The sequence below is a fragment of the Pygocentrus nattereri genome, chromosome 10 (assembly GCF_015220715.1).
Source record: "Pygocentrus nattereri isolate fPygNat1 chromosome 10, fPygNat1.pri, whole genome shotgun sequence".
In the NCBI taxonomy this organism is placed as follows: Eukaryota; Metazoa; Chordata; class Actinopteri; order Characiformes; family Serrasalmidae; genus Pygocentrus; species Pygocentrus nattereri.
The window spans coordinates 28716075-28735869 of NC_051220.1; the positions used below are offsets into that span (position 1 = coordinate 28716075).

General features: G+C 42.9%; 1 protein-coding gene across 1 annotated transcript; it reads right to left on the reverse strand.

The window, feature by feature from the left end:
- Positions 1 to 515: 515 nt before the first annotated feature.
- On the reverse strand, positions 516 to 17736 carry akap12a (A kinase (PRKA) anchor protein 12a). The gene is made up of 4 exons (XM_037542125.1): positions 17289 to 17736; positions 10178 to 10277; positions 1119 to 10017; positions 516 to 951 (listed from the first exon to the last, which is right to left on the reverse strand). The coding sequence occupies exons 1-3, from the start codon at positions 17388 to 17390 to the stop codon at positions 1151 to 1153; spliced, it is 9069 nt and encodes a 3022-aa protein (XP_037398022.1). The 5' UTR covers positions 17391 to 17736; the 3' UTR covers positions 516 to 951; positions 1119 to 1150.
- Positions 17737 to 19795: the final 2059 nt, after the last annotated feature.

The window sequence follows — 19795 nt, forward strand, 5'->3', positions numbered from 1 at the left end:
GAAATTTTGAAAGCATTCAAGATGTGTCAGCTGCAAGATAGATTGGATGTACATTTAGAATATTAATATTAAATTCATGTAGAATGTAGTAAAGGAGGAAGTACAGTTCCCAGTCTGTAAATTCCCATAATCTTAGAAAATTCAAACAGCAGAGAAATAACTTAAATGCATTTGAGCTTGATTCCGTGTGATGGGTACATAGTTGTAAAGCAAGGTATGATTATTCTATGCATTGGGATTACAGAGAAAATGTTTCCCCAGAGGTATATCATAGTTCTAGATACATATTCGTTTAAATGGAACTTAATTAATTCATAAATAAATAGTAATACTGAACATATATGAATAATGGTGCTAAAAAGTATGGTTTACAGGAAAGATGGACATGTCTGTGAGGCTTGTAATCATTGATACAAGAGGGTGAGGTGAAACAAGACATTAGATTGTATATAGTTTATATATATATATATATATATATATATATATATATATATATATATATATATATATATATATATATATTTATATATATATTCAAACATTATGCAATATGAGACTTCCCCTTACATTCATGGGTGGTGATCAGGAAAATGAAGATGCAAAATCAGATTACAATATTAAATGACAAAACGTACTGGATTGCTCTATTTCAAGAGCTTGGTATTAGTACCCTGTTTTTATACAGGTTTGTAAAATAAAATACTTCTAGACTGGACAGAAAATGTATTATATTTTGGGCCAGTCAAGCATTGTGTTTTTTTCTTGTAGACATGCTTTGTGATACTTCACAGAATTTGGCCTTGCATTGCTCCTCTAGGGCTTGGCAAGATGTTCATTTTGGGTACCATATGCCCGCAACCTTTCAAAGTACTACTAATACTTATGCTTCTATATAGGGTAATTGAAGACTAGCCTCTAGAGACCTTCATTTGAAAAGTTTGCCTGTCCAACCTGTAAAAGAAACAGTAAAATGAAAAAAGGCATCACTGAAATATAAATGTTCTTACTATTAAAAAGTAAATGTAACTATTAATAGATTATTAAAGCATTAACAACGTTATGTTTATGTTTCTCTCACTGTGCACAACAGTTCTGAAGGATGTAGTTTGACCACTTACAAGCTCTTGCTTTATGTGTTGCCATCTTGCAATTAGACACCTGCTTTGGCAGTGGAACAATCATCAACTCTGATATCATCTACAGCATCCTCCCACACATCATCATCCACATCTGGCAGTTGTTCGGCTGTCGCCATGGAGACGACAACCTCTTTTGGTACTAGGTTGACTGCTTCAAGATTCTCTGTGTCTTCTTTTGACTCTGCAGTACTTTGTATGGTTTGAGTGACCTTGTTAGTTGCCTCTGTTACTTTCACTTTTGCCTCAGTCAGAGATGGTGGTGCAGCCTCAGTTGTAACTAATGCCTCCTCAAATGTTTCCTTTACTTCTGGTGGTTCTGTGTCTGCTACTGTTTTGCCAGGTGTGAGTATTTGTACCACGGGGACAATGATTGGCTTTTCAACTGCTGGAACAATTGTTGGTGTTTCAACCATTGTTAGAGTTTGGACCTTTGGTGCTGCTGTTGGTGGGATTATAACGGGAGCTGTTGCTGGTTCTGCCTTCTCTTCTTTTGTTACAGGTGCCACTTTAAGCTCTGTTACCACTGATGATACAGCTAGTGTCTTTACTTCCACTTCAGCTATTACTCCTGTTTCTACCCCTGTTACCTCAGGTGCTACAGTTGATAGGATTATAACAGGAGCTGCTGCTGGTTCTGCCTTTTCTTCCTTTACAGGTGGCTCTTTAAGCTCTGTTACCACTGATGATGCAGCTGGTGTCTTTACTTCCACTTCAGATATTACTCCTGTTTCTACCCCTGTTACCTCAGGTGTTACAGTTGATGGGATTATAACAGGAGCTGCTGCTGGTTCTGCCTTTTCTTCCTTTACAGGTGGCTCTTTAAGCTCTGTTACCACTGATGATGCAGCTGGTGTCTTTACTTCCACTTCAGCTATTACTCCTGTTTCTACCCCTGTTACCTCAGGTGCTGCAGTTGATGGGATTATAACAGGAGCTGCTGCTGGTTCTGCCTTTTCTTCCTTTACAGGTGCCTCTTTAAGCTCTGTTAGCACTGATGATGCAGCTGGTGGCTTTACTTCCACTTCAGTTGCTACTACTGTTTCTACCCCTGTTACCGCAGGTTCTACAGTTGCTGGGATTATAACAGGAGCTGCTGCTGGTTCTGCCTTCTCTTCTTCCTTTACAGGTGCCTCTTTAAGCTCTGTTACCACTGATGATGCAGCTGGTGTCTTTACTTCCACTTCAGTTACTACTATTGTTTCTACCCCTGTTACCTCAGGTGCCACAGTTGGTGGGATTATAACAGGAGCTGTTGCTGGTTCTGTTTTCTCTTCTTCCTTTAGAGTTGCCACTTTAAGCTCTGTTACCACTGACAATGCAGCTGGTGTCTTTACTTCTGCTTCAGTTACTACTACTGTTTCTACCCCTGTTACCTCAGGTGCTACAGTTGGTGGAATTATAACAGGAGCTGCTGCTGGTTCTGTCTTCTCTTCTTCCTTTAGAGTTGCCGCTTTAAGCTCTGTTACCACTGACAATGCAGCTGGTGTCTTTACTTCTGCTTCAGTTACTACTACTGTTTCTACCCCTGTTACCTCAGGTGCTACAGTTGGTGGTATTATAACAGGAGCTGCTGCTGGTTCTGCCTTCGCTTCGTCCTTTACAGGTGCCACTTTAAGCTCTGTTACCACTGATGTTGAAGCTGGTGTCTTCACTTCCACTTCAGTTGCTGCTACTGTTTCTACCCCTGTTACCTCTGGTGCTACAGTTGGTGGGATTATAACAGGAGCTGTTGCTACCTTCTCTTCTACCTTTACAGGTGCCGCTTTAAGCTCTGTTACCACTGATGATGCAGCTGGTGTCTTTACTTCCACTTCAGTTGCTACTACTGTTTCTACCTCTGTTACATCAGGTTCTACAGTTGGTGGGATTATAACAGGAGCTGTTACTGGTTCTGCCTTCTCTTTTTCCTTTACAGGAGCCACTTTTAGCTCTGTTAACACTGATGATGCAGCTGGTGTCTTTACTTCCACTTCAGTTGCTACTACTATTTCTACCCCTGTTACCTCAGGTTCTACAGTTGGTGGGATTATAACAGGACCTGTTACTGGTTCTGCCTTCTCTTTTTCCTTTACAGGAGCCACTTTTAGCTCTGTTACCACTGATGTTGAAGCTGGTGTCTTTACTTCTGCTTCAGTTACTACTACTGTTTCTACCCCTGTTACCTCAGGTGCTACAGTTGGTGGTATTATAACAGGAGCTGCTGCTGGTTCTGCCTTCGCTTCGTCCTTTACAGGTGCCACTTTAAGCTCTGTTACCACTGATGTTGAAGCTGGTGTCTTCACTTCCACTTCAGTTGCTGCTACTGTTTCTACCCCTGTTACCTCTGGTGCTACAGTTGGTGGGATTATAACAGGAGCTGTTGCTACCTTCTCTTCTACCTTTACAGGTGCCGCTTTAAGCTCTGTTACCACTGATGATGCAGCTGGTGTCTTTACTTCCACTTCAGTTGCTACTACTGTTTCTACCTCTGTTACATCAGGTTCTACAGTTGGTGGGATTATAACAGGAGCTGTTACTGGTTCTGCCTTCTCTTTTTCCTTTACAGGAGCCACTTTTAGCTCTGTTAACACTGATGATGCAGCTGGTGTCTTTACTTCCACTTCAGTTGCTACTACTATTTCTACCCCTGTTACCTCAGGTTCTACAGTTGGTGGGATTATAACAGGACCTGTTACTGGTTCTGCCTTCTCTTTTTCCTTTACAGGAGCCACTTTTAGCTCTGTTACCACTGATGTTGAAGCTGGTGTCTTCACTTCCACTTCAGTTACTGCTACTGTTTCTACCCCTGTTACCTCTGGTGCTACAGTTGGTGGGATTATAACAGGAGCTGTTGCTACCTTCTCTTCTTCCTTTACAGGTGCCACTTTAAGCTCTGTTACCACTGATGATGCAGCTGGTGTCTTTACTTCCACTTCAGTTGCTACTACTGTTTCTACCCCTGTTACATCAGGTTCTACAGTTGGTGGGATTATAACAGGAGCTGTTACTGGTTCTGCCTTCTCTTTTTCCTTTACGGGAGCCACTTTTAGCTCTGTTAACACTGATGATGCAGCTGGTGTCTTTACTTCCACTTCAGTTGCTACTACTGTTTCTACCCCTGTTACCTCAGGTTCTACAGTTGGTGGGATTATAACAGGAGCTGTTACTGGTTCTGCCTTCTCTTTTTCCTTTACAGGAGCCACTTTTAGCTCTGTTACCACTGATGATGCAGCTGGTGTCTTTACCTCCACTTCAGGTACTACTACTGTTTCTACCTCTGATACTTCAGGTGCCACAGTTAGTGGGATTATAACAGGAGCTGTTGCTGGTTCTGCCTTCTCTTCTTCCTTTACAGGTTCCACTTTAAGCTCTGTTACCACTGATGCTGCAGCTGGTGTCTTTACCTCCATTGCAGGTACTACTACTGTTTCAACTTTTACTTCTGTTGCCTCAGGTGCTGCAATTTTTGGGGCAGTAACATAAAATGCAGATGTTTCAGCTTTTGTTTCAACATCTAGTGTCACTGTTGGCACTTCTGGCATTTGCGTTGTTTGGACCAAGATTGGTGTTTGTACCACTGTACTTACTTGTGTTTTTAGCGGATCATTGACTACTGATGTCAAAAATGTGGTCCCCACTTCTTTGATGTCTTTTATTGATGTAACAAGAAGACTCTGTGCTTCAAGGTTCTTTTCCTCACATGTCCCCACCAGAGTTTTTGTTTCAACTGCTGATGTCACAGCAGGTATTTGTGCTTCCAGTTCTGGCACTGCTACTTGTACAATTGTCTCTTCTGCTTTAGCCATTTCTAGCTTTGATTCTTTTACATCAACTGCAACTGGTGCCATGACCTTCACATCCTTTTCTTCGGAAATCTCCACTAGCGTTTCTTCCTCTTTTGACACTGGTGTTTGTAGCTGAGGTACTAATGTTTCTGTCACTGTTGGTGTTTCGTCTTGTGTTGGCATTTCCCCCACAGTGCTCCCTTGAGCTACCACAGGTAGACTGACAGTAAACACTGGCTGCACTTCTTTGACTTTTATCAGTGATGGAAGATCATTGGTTTTTGCATCAGTATTCTTTGCTACAGATGTTACCACTGGTGTTTCTACTTCAAGTTCTTTTACCACTGATGTCACTACTGGTGTCTCTACTTCAAGCTCTGTTACTACTGCTGTTTCCAGTTTAACCTCTGTTACTACATGTGTTTCTACCTTTGGTACGGTCACCTCCAGTGCCTCTGCTTTGAGTTCGTTCATTACTTGTGTTTGCACTTCAGGTTGTGTGACTACTGGTGTCTCAGTTTCATTCTCAGTGACCACTGGTGGTTCTTTTACCAGCTCAACAGACACTGCAGTCTCTGCTTCAGAAATGGCTGTGGGTGGTTCCTCTTTCTGTTCCATAACAGACTGAGTTTCTCCGTCCATTTCAAAGGCTGCTGCTTTTTCAACCTCCAGTGTACTTACCAGTTCCTGGATACTTATACATGGAATGTCTGCCATCTGGTCCCTTACGTTTTCACTGGATTCTTGCATATGTTTTCTTAATGTAACGACAGGCTCGCTCACTTCTATTGCAGATGTAACCAAAGCCTCTGGTTCCTGTTTAAATATCAATGGAGCTTCAACTGTCACAACCTCTGCTGTAGTCACTGTTACTTTGTCTTCACCTGATGTTGCTTCTTCATGCTGCTCTGTTGCCACTGGTTCCTCAGATATTTCAGTCTCCTGTCCTTCAGTTTTAGCTATAATTACTTTCTCTACTTCAGATGTTTGTTCAATTTCTTTAGACCCCTCATCAGTAGATGAAACTACCTGTTGTTTTGTTTCCTCAACATACACAATAGGTACCTCTGATATTGTTTTAGTCACTTCCACAATATCTTCAGCTACTTGTTTGTCTTCTGTGCAAATCTGGACACTTGATTCAGTTTCTTGACTCTCTTTTTGTTTTGATATAATCATTTCCGTTTGTTGTTGGTCTGTGTTAATTTCAAGCTGTGTTAATTTTAGAGATAGTGCAGCTGCCTCTATAATTTCTTGAGATTCTTTAGCAATTTCAGAAGTAATTTCACACATTGCTTTTCTTTCTTTGTGCTCATCCTCTGAAGGTATGCCAGAAGTCACAGCTTCATCAACCATATGTGTTCTTTTAGTCTCTATCATTGCTGATGCTTCTTCTACAGACTCTGGAGGTGATTCTGTATTATGCGCATCAAAACTCAGATCAGTTTTTTGATCCTTTGATTGTATTTCTTTGTTATTGTCCATTATTAATGGTTGGCATCCCTCCTTTGCAGATTCCTCTTGGAGACCTGTTTGCTCAGAGATGACGTGTATTTGTATATTTTCTACCTGCTTTTCAGCTTCATTAGGAGTTACTGTGTATACTTCATCCTCTGTGCTTTGTTTTGTTTTGTGATCTTCTACAGAAGTTATGTCTGATTCTAGATGCTCTTTTTCGAGGTCCTCTTTAACTTCTGGTACATCTTGTGGCTCTTCCACTACAGTGGTTTCATCATTAGTAAATGATGAAAGAGAATCTTGCTCGACTGCTAGGTTCAGCTCATTTTCTTCCCATGGTGGTTCAGCCGTAATTCCCTCTTTAATGCCATGAACTGTCTCATCTGCATCTCCTTCTGTGAATTCTTCTGCTTTATCATAGATATCTGCCACATTCACTGCAGTGGCAACTTCAGGTACCGTCTCAACAGCCATCTTTGCCATTCCTAACTCAGTTTCTTTCACTTCCACTTGTATTTCATGATTATCCACAAAACGTAGTGAAGGAATATTTTTCATTTGAACCTCATCTTCCAACTCCACTTCCAAAACTTTGATAGAACTGGAGACTGGGCTTACTAAACTGATTGCCTCTGTGGTCTCTAGAGGTTCAACAGTTGCAAAAACCTCAACCATTCCTTCTGTGATTTCTGAGGCTTCACCCAGAGTTTCCGCTGGCTCTGAGGCTAAAACATTTTGTGTTTGAGTCTCAACTACTTCAGCTACAGTGATTTGAACAATGTTCTCTGTGATTTCTGAGGCTTTGTTTATAGAACTGTCGGGTACTGAGACTATGACATCTTGTGCTACTGACTCAACTACATCAGCTAGAGTGACCTGTTCAAAATCAGTAGCTGATAATTCAGTATGTGGAAGACTTTGTTCTTTTTCAACTTCAACACTTACTTCAGTGTAGACTGCTGGCTCTTCATGCACTCGTTCCATTATATTTAATGCCATATCCAGGGGAACCTCTGTCTCAGGAACCCCAGTCGTATTCTTTGCAGTAACCTGCTTCTCAAGAAGTAGAGTTTCACCTTGTACTGCAATGACAACCGCCATCTGAACTGATGCAATTTCTTGATTGCCATTTATTGCTTCTGTTGTATCATCTTTCACTTCTCCTTCCTGTTCCACTGTAGAAATTTCACCCTTTCTGCTTTCCTCCATCAAATCTGCATGTATTTGAAATATGTCTTCCATCTCTTTTTCAGTTTCAACAAGAGGTGGGTATTGCTTGTCTGGTAAAAATGCTTCAAGCAGCTCCGTTTTTATTTCTTTGACCTCAGCTGCACAGACACCATCTGTTGCAGGTCCTGCTAACTCAGGTCCTTTTGTCAAGTCCTCAGAGACAAGTTCTGTTGACACAGCTTCAATGGACTCTGATATTCCCTCAACTAAGGCTAAAGGAGAAATCTCTTCAACATCTCCAATTTCCTGAGAAACAAGGCCTGTACATATGGATGTAGCTTCTGCTTTCTCATGGGCAACTAAAACTTTCATTTCAGCTGTTACAGTTGACTCTACAATACATGGAAAAACAGACACAGCTAGAGCCTCTGGGTCTTTGTCTTTTGAAGTGATTGACATAACACTCGGAGTCATGCAAATGGTTTCAACAACCTCCTGAATGATCACGTCTGCTTCTCTCATGTCATACTCAAGTGGTACTGGTGTCACATTTCCAGATGTTTTAGGAGATTCTGTTAGCTGGGAGACCGCTGATACCATCTCAGTAGTTTCATCCCCATTAAATAGCTCAGTTCCAGGCTCAGGGGCAGTGACTGCATCAGCTGTCAGCTCTACAATGTCTTCAGCTAACGTGTCATCTTGAGTTGTCCACTCTGCAGAGGATACTGGTGTTGCAACACTTTCCTCAATAATTCCTTCCTCTGGAATGTCACTAAGTTGCTGATGTTTGCTTAGGAACTCTGTCAAATCCTCAATATAATCAGAGGAAATGGGCACAACTGATGGCTTCACATCGTATGAAGATTTCACTGAAGGACTTGGTTCTTTAGGTTTGTCCTCTTCAATCATGGGTTGCACCCTTTTCTCTTGTTCTTTTTCTTCTGTTGTTTCTTTCAAACTCTCAGGTTCAATTATTTCATATTCAGATAGTGGAACAACTGCTGGTGTTTCATCATCTTCATTGTCTGTCCCAGCATCCTTGCCTGCCTCATTAGACATTTGTTCTTGCTGACCATCAAACTTCCTCTTTTTACGCCCTGGAATAAATTTCGTTATAGAACATGAAGATTCATCTTTGGTAATCTCAGTGTCTGAAGGTATCTGGTCAGATGAACCACTTTCTTCCATTCTGCCCTTCCTTTTTGGGGTAACTAGTTTTTTAAGAGATTTCCATGTAGATCCAACTTCTTCCTCTGCAGGGCTCCCTGTTTGTTCAGTGGAGGACGTAAGATGGTCATAATCACCTTCAGTTGAGCTTACAAGTGGTGATTCAGTTGTTTTTTTGGGCTCTTCGCCTCTATCTTGTGTTGCGTCTTCAGAGTCAGATGTTTTTCTGGACCTTTTCTTGTTAGACCCAATACATATCAGAGATTCCCATGAAACAGCTGAATCTGATTTCTTTTTTGACTCTTCAGGGCTAATATCTGTGATCTGATCCTCCTCTGCAGGCTTTGCTTCTTCTTCCTCTTTCGTAACCTTGATTACTTCTGTGGAGGACTGAAGCTTTTCATTTAGATTTTCCCCAGGCTCAGTCAGGTTTGTTTCAGTAGGTTTTGCTTCTCTCTGTCTTCTTGTGGAAAGTTTCCTAAAAAGCCTTATGAGTGGACTTGCTGGTACTTTTTCTTGTTCTTGAGAATTCGTTAGTTCTTTCTCAGGTGCAGGCTTGTTCAGTTCTCTACCTTCTTCAGGTGTAATGTTAGAGATGTCAAGGCATACACATGTACGGTCTTCTGGTGCATCTTCACCTAATTTTTCACCCTCCTCTGTGTCAGTTCTCTTGAGTTCATCCTCTTTATTCTCTTTTGGTGCTTCATACTTTCTCTTCTTCCTTAAGGTAGCGAAAATTCCCTGTGTGAAGAATCGCTTAATTGGTGACATGGGCTCCTCAGGCTCAGGGCTTTGTGTAACTTCCTCAATCTCTTCTTCATCAGGAGTGATTTTCTCAATGTTTTCTGTGATCTCTGAGATTTGACTCTCTGCTGTTTCATTGTCTGTCTCAGGAGCTGTATTACTTTTCCTAGACTCATTTTGTCCATCGCCCCCTGTTATGTCCTTTTGCATCTCTTCCTGTTCATTTGTGCTGACGGAACTGTCTTCTGTGATGTCCCTAGAATCCTCTGAGCAGATTGCAACTTTTTTGTCCTGCTCATTTGTGAGTGGTTCCTCGGTATCACTTTTGTCACACTTATCTTTTTTCAGAGTGAACTTGAATCCAACAAATCTAAACATTTTTTTGAAACCAACTTCAATGTCATTTTGTTTGTCACCAACTTCAGCCTCTTTTTCTGCCACACCATCTGCATTAACCATCTCCTTGACCAACTCCTTGACCAACTCCTCAGTGTTTTCTTGAGAGGTATCCCCTTCTTGAAGATCTTCAGTTGTCTCAGTGTCATCTTCTTTCAGTGTTACATATCCAGAACCAACTGAAATTATATAAATCATCAATTGGGGGAAAATTTAAGAGTTGCAAGGAAACAGACCATGGTAAACATCAGTTTGAAAAATTGTAAACACACATTTCTATAATTAAAATGTAACAGCAAAGGAAGTCATTTTCAAATAAAACTATGATTATCAACATACCTTCTGCAAGGACCCTCTCCTCATGGGGGCCTTTTGACTCATCAGTCTGGCTCTCTGTCTTCTCATTCAGGCTTGAGATCCGTCCATTCTTCTGTAGCAACTAGATCAAAAGGTGGGACAGGTTAAAACTGAAGGTGAATGCACCATTTAATTATTTTACCAATAGGGAAAACAGTAAAAAACAAGTAAGCTTAAACTAGGGAAACCACGTCCAGTCAGTAATGAAGTCATCACTTGACCATGGACTTTCTAGGAAGTTCAGAACTATGCAAAGACTATGCTTATCTGAAGGAAACAGCAAAGATACTCACTGTCATTTTATTTGTTAAAATAAAAACACCTCTCCTTGGATCACCACCTTATCGTGGTGGAGGGGTTTGCGTGCTTGAATGATCTTAGGAGCTATGTTGTCTGGAGCAAAAGCTCCTGGTAGGGTCTCCCATGGCAAACTGGTCCTAGGTGACAGGTCAGACAAAGTGTGATCCATAATAACCCCTATGAAGACAGAAAAACAGGACTTGTGTACCCTGCCCGGAACAGGGTTACCGGGGCCCCACCCTGGAGCCAGGCCTGGGGGAGGGGCTCGCCAGCGAGCGTCTGGTGGCCGGGCATTTACTCATGGTGCCCGGCCGGGCCCAGCCCGAAGGAGATACATGAGTCCCCCCTCCCATCGACCCACCACCAATGGGAGGGGCAGTAGTAGGGGTTCGGTGCGTTGTGGATCGGGCAGTGTCCGAAGGCGTGGGCCTTGGCGTTCTGATCCTCGGTTGCTGAAACTGGCTTTTGGAACTTGGAACGTTACCTCACTGGCGGGGAAGGAGCCTGAGTTGGTGCGCGAGGTTGAGAGATACCGGCTAGATATAGTCGGGCTCACCTCAACACACAGCTTGGGCTCTGGGTCCAATCTCCTTGAGAGGGGCTGGACTTTTTTCTTTTCTGGAGTTGCCCATGGTGAGAGGCGGCGGGCAGGTGTGGGCTTTCTCATAGCCCCTCGACTCGGTGCCTGTATGTTGGGGTTTTCTCCGGTGGACGAGAAGGTAGCTTCCCTACGCCTTCGGGTTGGGGAACGGGTCCTGACTGTTGTCTGTGCTTATGCACCGAACAGCAGTTCAGAGTACCCAGCCTTCTTAGAGTCCTTGGGAAGGGTGCTTGAAAGTGCTCCTCCTGGAGACTCTATTGTCCTACTGGGGGACTTCAACGCTCACGTGGGCAATGACAGTGAGACCTGGAGGGGTGTGATTGGGAGGAATGGCCTCTCTGATCTGAACCCGAGTGGTGTTCAGTTTTTGGACTTCTGTGCAAACCACAGTTTGTCCATCACGAACACCATGTTTGAACACAAGGATGTCCATAAGTGCACATGGCACCAGGACACCCTAGGCCGCAGTTCAATGATTGACTTTGTAGTCGTGTCATCGGACTTGCGGCCATGTGTTTTGGACACTCGGGTAAAGAGAGGAGCTGAGCTGTCAACTGATCACCACCTGGTGGTGAGTTGGATCAGGTGGTGGGGGAAGATGCCGGTCAGACCAGGCAAGCCCAAACGCATAGTGAGGGTTTGCTGGGAACGTCTAGCAGAAGAACCTGTCAGATTGATCTTCAACTCACACCTCCGTCAGAACTTTGACCAGATATCGGGGGAGGTGGGGGACATTGACTCAGAATGGGCCATGTTCCGTTCCTCCATTGCTGAAGCGGCTGACTGTAGCTGTGGCCGTAAGGTAGTTGGTGCCTGTCGGGGCGGTAATCCTCGAACCCGGTGGTGGACACCCCAGGTGAGAGATGCCGTCAAGCTGAAGAAGGAGTCCTACCGGGCATGGTTGGCCTGTGGGACACCAGAGGCAGCTGGCAGGTATCGACAGGCCAAGCGATCTGCGGCTTCAGTTGTTGCCAAGGCAAAAACCCGTGTATGGGAGGAGTTTGGTGAGGCCTTGGAAACCGACTTTAAGTCGGCTCCGAAAAGATTCTGGCAAACCGTCAGGCGACTCAGAAGGGGAAAGCAGTGTGCCACTAGCACTGTATATAGTGGAGATGGTGTGCTGCTGACTTCGACTGAAGACGTCATTGGGCGGTGGAAGGAATACTTTGAGGACCTTCTCAATCCCACCGACACGTTCTCCAGTGAGGAGGCTGAGTCTGGGGACATGGGAATAGGCTTGTCCATTACTGAGGCCGAAGTCGCTAAGGTAGTTAAGAAGCTCCTTGGTGGCAAGGCTCCAGGGGTGGATGAGATCCGCCCTGAGTTCCTCAAGGCTCTGGATGTTGTGGGGCTGTCTTTGCTGACACGCCTTTTCAACATTGCGTGGACATCGGGGGCGGTGCCACTGGATTGGCAGACTGGGGTGGTGGTGCCTCTTTTTAAAAAAGGGGACCGGAGGGTGTGTTCCAACTACAGGGGAATCACACTCCTCAGCCTCCCTGGCAAGGTCTATGCAGGGGTACTGGAGAAGAGAGTCCGGCTTATAGTCGAACCTCGGATCCAGGAGGAACAGTGCGGGTTCCGCCCTGGTCGTGGAACACTGGACCAACTCTTCACCCTCTCCAGGATTCTGGAGGGTTCATGGGAGTTTGCCCAACCAGTCCACATGTGCTTTGTGGATCTGGAGAAGGCATTCGACTGTGTTCCCCGGGGTATTCTGTGGGAGGTGCTTCGGGAGTACGGGGTACATGGCTCTTTGCTACGAGCCATTCAGGCCCTGTACAAACAAAGCTGGAGTTTGGTTCGCATAGCCGGCAGTAAGTCAGACTCGTTCCCAGTGAGAGTTGGACTCCGTCAGGGCTGCCCTTTGTCACCGATTCTATTCATAATTTTTATGGATAGAATTTCTAGGCGCAGTCAAGGGATGGAGGGTGTCCGGTTTGGTGACCTCAGGGTCACATCACTGCTGTTTGCAGATGATGTGGTCCTATTGGGGACATCAGGCCGCGAACTTCAGCTTTCGCTGGATCGGTTTGCAGCCGAGTGTGAAGCGGCTGGGATGAGAATCAGTACCTCTAAATCCGAGACCATGGTTCTCAGGCGGAAAAGGGTGGAGAGCCCTCTCTGGGTCGGGGATAGGCTCTTGCCTCAAGTGGAGGAGTTCAAGTATCTCGGGGTCTTGTTCACGAGTGATGGTACAAGGGAGCGGGAGATTGACAGGCGGATTGGTGCTGGGTCAGCAGTGATGCGGGCTCTTTACCGGTCTGTTGTGGTAAAGAAAGAGCTGAGCCATAAGGCAAGGCTCTCGATTTACCGGTCGATCTACGTTCCCACCCTCACCTATGGTCATGAGCTTTGGGTAATGACCGAAAGAATAAGATCGCGAATGCAAGCGGCCGAAATGAGTTTCCTCCGCAGGGTGTCTGGACTCTCCCTTAGAGATAGGGTGAGAAGTTCAGTCATCCGGGAAGGACTCGGAGTAGAGCCGCTGCTTCTTCACGTCGAGAGGAGCCAGCTGAGGTGGTTCGGGCATCTGGTTAGGATGCCTCCTGGACGCCTCCCTCGGGAGGTGTCACAGGCGAGTCCAACTGGGAGGAGACCCCGGGGAAGACCCAGGACACGCTGGCGCGACTATATCACCCAGCTGGCCTGGGAGCGCCTCGGAATCCCCCTTGGAGAGCTGGTGGAAGTGGCTGGGGAAAGGGAGGTCTGGGCTTCATTGCTTAGGATGCTGCCCCCGCGACCCGAACCCCGGACAAGCGGAAGATAATGGATGGATGGATGGATGGAAAATAAAAACATTGTGCTCAAATGCAAGTGAGAATAAAAGATTTCTCTGTGTGGTTTCAAGTGTACATTACACATTATACCAAATATTGTTATAAGAAAGACAGTTGCACTCAAAATTATTCAACCCCTGCTAAGATTTTACAAATCAATTTTGTAACAATTTTGTAATCAACAAATATTTTTTTAAATACCAGGCCGTTTTGGAGAAGAATATGATGCCTTTACTGTGAAAATTGAAGCTTGGTGATCACTGGATTTCCAAATCCAAGTTGACCAAAGCTTGATCCAGAGATTAGTCCTGGAATGTCCTTGAGTGGCCATCTCAGTCCCAGGATTTAAATCCCATTGAAAATATTTGGTGAGATTTAAATAAAGCTGTGGCAGCATGGAAATGAGAACATTAATGAGCTGCAATGGACAAAGATTCCAACAGAGAGATGCTGGAAGCTTGTGAGCACCTACTCATGAGAACCAGTGTAAAGGATGTGCCACAAAATACTGAATATGGGGGTTTGAATAATTTTGCACATGGGCATTGTAGTAATAAAGCGTCTTTTTTTACTAAGGCATTATTTAGTATATTCTCATTAATATTGTTTATATTACAAACTGCCTTGCACTTTGAGGGGGTTCAATAATTTGAGTGCAACTGTATGTGATCGCTTAGATAAGATTTTTTTTTAAATACGTTGTATTGGATGAGCTTGACACTGGCTGTTTCTACCACAATTTGTTAGCTGAAACACACGAAACTACATAAGTATCCAGACATCCTTTTCATTTTACACACAAACACAAACACAGTTTGTATGTCAATAGCAAAGCATTGCAAGTAGAAAGAGATGCTCTGGAGTTGCTGCACATGAGTTCAAGTTCACCATGCCCAATTCCAAGCGACAACTAGACAGGTATAAAATTCTCCAGCACTGGGCTGTGGAGTGATCCAATCTGACCACATCAAATGGTTGTCTAAGATCTCAGAGTGAAAACCTAAATAGATAATGTAGCAGATTGTAGAAATGTAGCATAAACAATGGCAGAAAAAAACACTGCAAGAATTCTTTAATTTTTTTAATATTTTGAATTATTTCAAGTAATAGCCCTTTGTGCTATTACTAGCCTCTTGACTATTGAAGCTGAACTGCAGGTAGTCAGTTTTGATGTGTAGGTCACAAATCTCTCTCCAGTGCACACAGCTTTTCTTGGGGCTGATAAAGTGAGGCCAGGTAGAGTCATGCAGAAGTACAATAAAAGTATGTCGTTTTTCCTAAGAAAGAAAAGTGCCATTTGGTCAACTTGACTAACAGCATTCTCTGAATTCTCTGAAATTTATGTTAGAAAAACATGTCAGCAATTGCTTCAGTGTTCAACTTTGTTGGTGAACTAAAAGTCCTCATCTGTATTAAGAAAAAACATCCTTCAAACCCAATTACAGCTCTGTTCTTGTAGACTCTGGACAGTGGTCGCATTGTGGTGGAATGAACTCAGGTCAATGAACAGAGCCCATCTTTGCACTTCAAAGGATGAAAACAAGGTGGTTAATTCTCTAACTATTTAAAATGGGTGAAGTCAACCGGTTCTAGTGTGATGGTGAATATGTGAAGTAATAAGTAATTGACCTGTAAACTAAAACACTGACTATAAAACACAGTGGAAGGAATTTTTTTAAATAAATGGCACGTGTGGCTCACATATCTTCCCTGATGCTGTTGCTGCTCATGACAGGCAGAGAGGAATCCAGAAGTGTACAGAAACATTTCTGATACCAACCTAGTGTGCCAAAACTCTGGATAGATGTTGATTATGAGCTGTCCTGACAATCAAAATATTTTTTGTGACAAAGTGACAAAGGGCCTACAAACTGAGAAAAGGTGACTATAACTGCTCTCTGCTTAGATTCCCAGCGTTTGTTGATAAATACATGTTATTACATGCAAAGAATACACACCTAAGCACCAGACATGAACATAGTTGCTGAACAAGAATGTTTTGGTGCTTCCATATTTGGTCAGTGTAATAAAATGTACTACAGTTTCTATTTGATTCTCTAGATATGATAGAAAAGAAATATATACTGTAGCTATAAGCCTGCTTTTAAGTCCAAAAGCAAGCTTTTCATTTCAAATCATGTGTGCTTTAGTGCAGATAATGTAATGAGAGTTCACTTCACGGTGGCAAGTGGTGATTCATCTTTTATAATCCTGTTTAACCTCTTTTTTGTCTGTGATTTTTTTTATTTGCATATGAGTAATAAATTGCAACCTCACAAAATAATAGGAAAGCAAAGTATAATATATAGTATTATAATTAGGTTCTGCAATAATTCAAATGACAATCAATCAATCAGAAATAGAAATAGCAATCATCTCTGAAGACATAAGAGAGCCATCAGACTTCCTGTTTGTGGCTGACTTCATCAAGTTTAACACAGAAAAAAATCAATGCAACTGCTATTTGGGGTTGCAGCTGGAGGAAATTCTATATTTCCTTTGGGAGAAGACTGCCACAAATACAGCACTGCATTAATAAGGTACATTAAGCGTGCATATGGGTTTGTCAAACATGTCTATGTAGAGATGGAATTACACTGAAATAAATGGAAAATTAAGGGAAACTAGAGTGTTCCAGCAACATACATACAGGACACAGGACATACAGAGAATACACACAAGGTAAAAATAATAGAATAAGAAAATGTTTGGCATATGTATATATACAGTTATAGTTAAGGCCACAGTTACAGAGTTAACGTATTTTGATGAGTTAGTATTTATAGTAACATATAGTAATTCATTTAAATGTTTGAATAAATCTTTTGGCAGTTATCTAGAACTACGGGGTGAGTCAAAAGTCACAGGACAGGTTTCATTTTATTTATTTATTTTTTTTATTATAGACTTTTATCTCTGCGGTCATCTCAAACTAATTGTGTATGCTAAGAAAAGCCGCAACAAACACCACCTTCAGCACCGCATCGTGGATTGTGGCAGCATAAAAAATAAAATAAAACGGTGTCCTGTACTTCCTGTACATTCTAATTAAGCCAGTCTGATAAAGTGGACCGCGCCAAAAGTGAAGAGAAATTCTGCTCTAGTGGGTAACCGCTCACTTCAAATCCAAGCAGGATATCAAAAGTAGAGCGTCGTGTTCATTCATATTGTCTAAGTAAACGTTCGTGTATTTTTCTGAACTGGAAGTATTCGTGAAGACTGTGTGCAGGCTAGGCTAGGCTTCATGCAGGTTAACTGGCACCATCACAGCAACATCCACTGCAGTGGCTGCAGCAGCAGAAAAAAAGCCCAGTAAGTTTTTTTTTCCCTCGCAGTTTTAACCGCAGGTCCACAGGAACGTTTCCCTGCCTGCAGGCAAACCATCAGGCTCTGATACTGACTCGTGCCTTACCTTATCCTCAGCTCCGCTTTCCTGTGCTTCGTCCTGTCCCGCGCTGGCCTCGGTAACCGTGTCCTGCTTGCTGTCCCGCTGCGCTGAGCTTATTGCCCCCATCTTCACCCCCCTGTTGCGAGACGAGATCCACGCGTCAGCCGCTGGAAGAAGGAAGGAATATCCAGGGATGAGTCGTGGTTATTAGCCTCGTCCAGCGCGGTCGGACTCCCAATTGGTGCCGCTGACTCGGTGCACGAGCTTTTTTAGAAACCATCCTCCCCTCGCTATCACATGCACAGGGTAGTGTCCCGCCTCAGAAACATCAGCAGAGGGGAGAGGGTGACCCGAGATGACTGCGGAGAAAAGCTGCTCGCTGTGTGGGTCTGGACTGCAGGAAACTTCTCCTCTGTCTCCCCAAAAGGTGTCCAAAAGTATCCAGACACCCCTTCTGACCAGTGAATTCAGCTAAACAGAGAGCTGGCAGAATCTCCATAGAAAGCATTGCCAGTGGAGCAGCTGCTCATGCGATTAAGGTCACTATGCCCCAATGCCAAGTGTTGGCTAGAGAGGCATAAAGCTTTCAGTCTTGGGCTGTGGACAGGAGCGGATTTAGTGATTCTAGGGCTCGAAGCAAAAGACAGGATTGGGCCCCCTGGGCACACAGTTTTAAAATAGTTAAGGCTCTGGGCTCCTGTGTGGCACAACCACCATCTACACTGCAAAATAAATATATCTTGTCAGGTAAAATCAACACAAATCTAGTCAACGTATATTTTCTATTTTTAAGTTTGCTGTAAAAATAATATGCCAATTATTTAACTGAATGCTGAACTAGTGAAATTACCTTTCCCAGAACATAACATAAATCCTATTATGGTTTGAGAGAAGAAATTAGGAATGTCTGATGGATGGCTTTTTTGAATTAGCAATATAACACATAACACCTTAAAGCTAGCCACATGTAGGTCAGCTGAGCCTGTGCAGCACTACGCTCTGGGAAAAAAAAAAAAACAGTTAACTTTGGTAGTGAAGAAACAAACGTTTTGCTTTTCTCCTTCTTTTTGTGTTTCTTGAGGATATCTTTATTTGATTTTCACACTGAAGAACCTCCTCTCCATGATGTAGATGATTTCCTAGTTGCCTTGTTCATATGAGTGTGTCATTGTGCAGTTGTATCATGATAAGTCCATTATAACCATGACAGAAGGTAGAAAATAATGCTCTGATGCATGTCAGCAACTTTCCTATTGGACAGACTTGATTTTGGTCTTAAGTTATCACTGCTTTGTGAAATACCCCTTAGGCCACTTACAAATCAGTTATAGAACACATAGGAAAAGAAAAATGTCTTTAGAACAGAACTATTAGAATAAAACAACAAAAATAGTGCCATTCAAACAGAAAAGGGAATAAGAGCACACCATGGGAAAAACAGGAAAACGTAACACATAATACAGGTGAAGGGCACAAAAATATAACATAACAGAATGGGATGAATGGAACTGAGAGAAAAGACAAAAATATTTAACTGGGACTTGCAGGTTGAAAGTTAGGAGATGCTATGAAGCTTGTCTAAAAGTTTGTTCTAGAGATGAGCCACTGCTACAATGACATGCCACCCATGGAAGAGTCTTGAAATTTGGACCATGATTACAGGATCTGAGAGTACAAGCAATGGTGGAGTAGCTAGGACAAATAATGAGGGGCAGTGTTAGTTATAGAGAATGGAAGTGATATGGGTGCTTTGTTTGGTGTATGTGAGAATTGTAGCTGCAGGATTTTCAACATACTGTAATCTAGAATCATAAATCCTCTACTGTGTTACTAAGGGTGTCCCATAGGGCTCAGTATTAGGTCCACTACTCTTTACCATATACATGCTGCCATTTGGCCATATAACACAGCATCATGGTTTAAACTTCATCAGCATCAACCCTGCTCAGACTATACCACTGCCTGCTTTATCTGACATAAAGTCATGGATTAGTGTGAACTTTTGAAAACTGAATGCTAGCAAAACATGCTTTTAATGAGCTCCAAAGCACTGATATCTAGTTTATCTGTACTTGTCTTCAGTAGTGATGAGATTCTAATAATGCCTTCCCCCTACATCTGCAATCTCTTATTTTGTTCCCACACTCTCCTTGGTCATTCATATAAATTCTTTGGTTAAGACAGCATTTTTCTATCTTCATTATATTGCTAGTGTCCAGTCATCCCACAGTCTAGCAGTTTCTGAAACACTTGTGCATGCATTAGTGACATCACAGTTCTTCGACAGACATTACAGTAATACAGACTACTGCAATGTTCTTCTATCTTGCCTCCCTGTCAAAGACTGCCAGGATCTTCACCTACTTTAAAAAATTTCACCACCTATCCTTCTTCACTGTTTACCTATTACATTGTAGTACAAGGTTCTTCTTATTAAATGTAAAGCTCTGCACAGCCTGGCTTCTCAATAATTTGAGGTGTTTCTTCATCTATATGTCACATTCTGTACCTTAAGATCATGTAATATAGGC

Bases quoted from the DNA above. Each gene is read 5' to 3' on its own strand.
- akap12a (XM_037542125.1), bottom strand. From the start codon at position 17,390: ATGGGGGCAATAAGCTCAGCGCAGCGGGACAGCAAGCAGGACACGGTT. The intron at 10,278-17,288 runs GTAAGGCACGAG...CTTTTGATCTAG, and splicing joins AAAGCGGAGCTGAGGATAAG to TTGCTACAGAAGAATGGACG. The intron at 10,018-10,177 runs GTATGTTGATAA...ATATAATTTCAG, and splicing joins GGAGAGGGTCCTTGCAGAAG to TTGGTTCTGGATATGTAACA.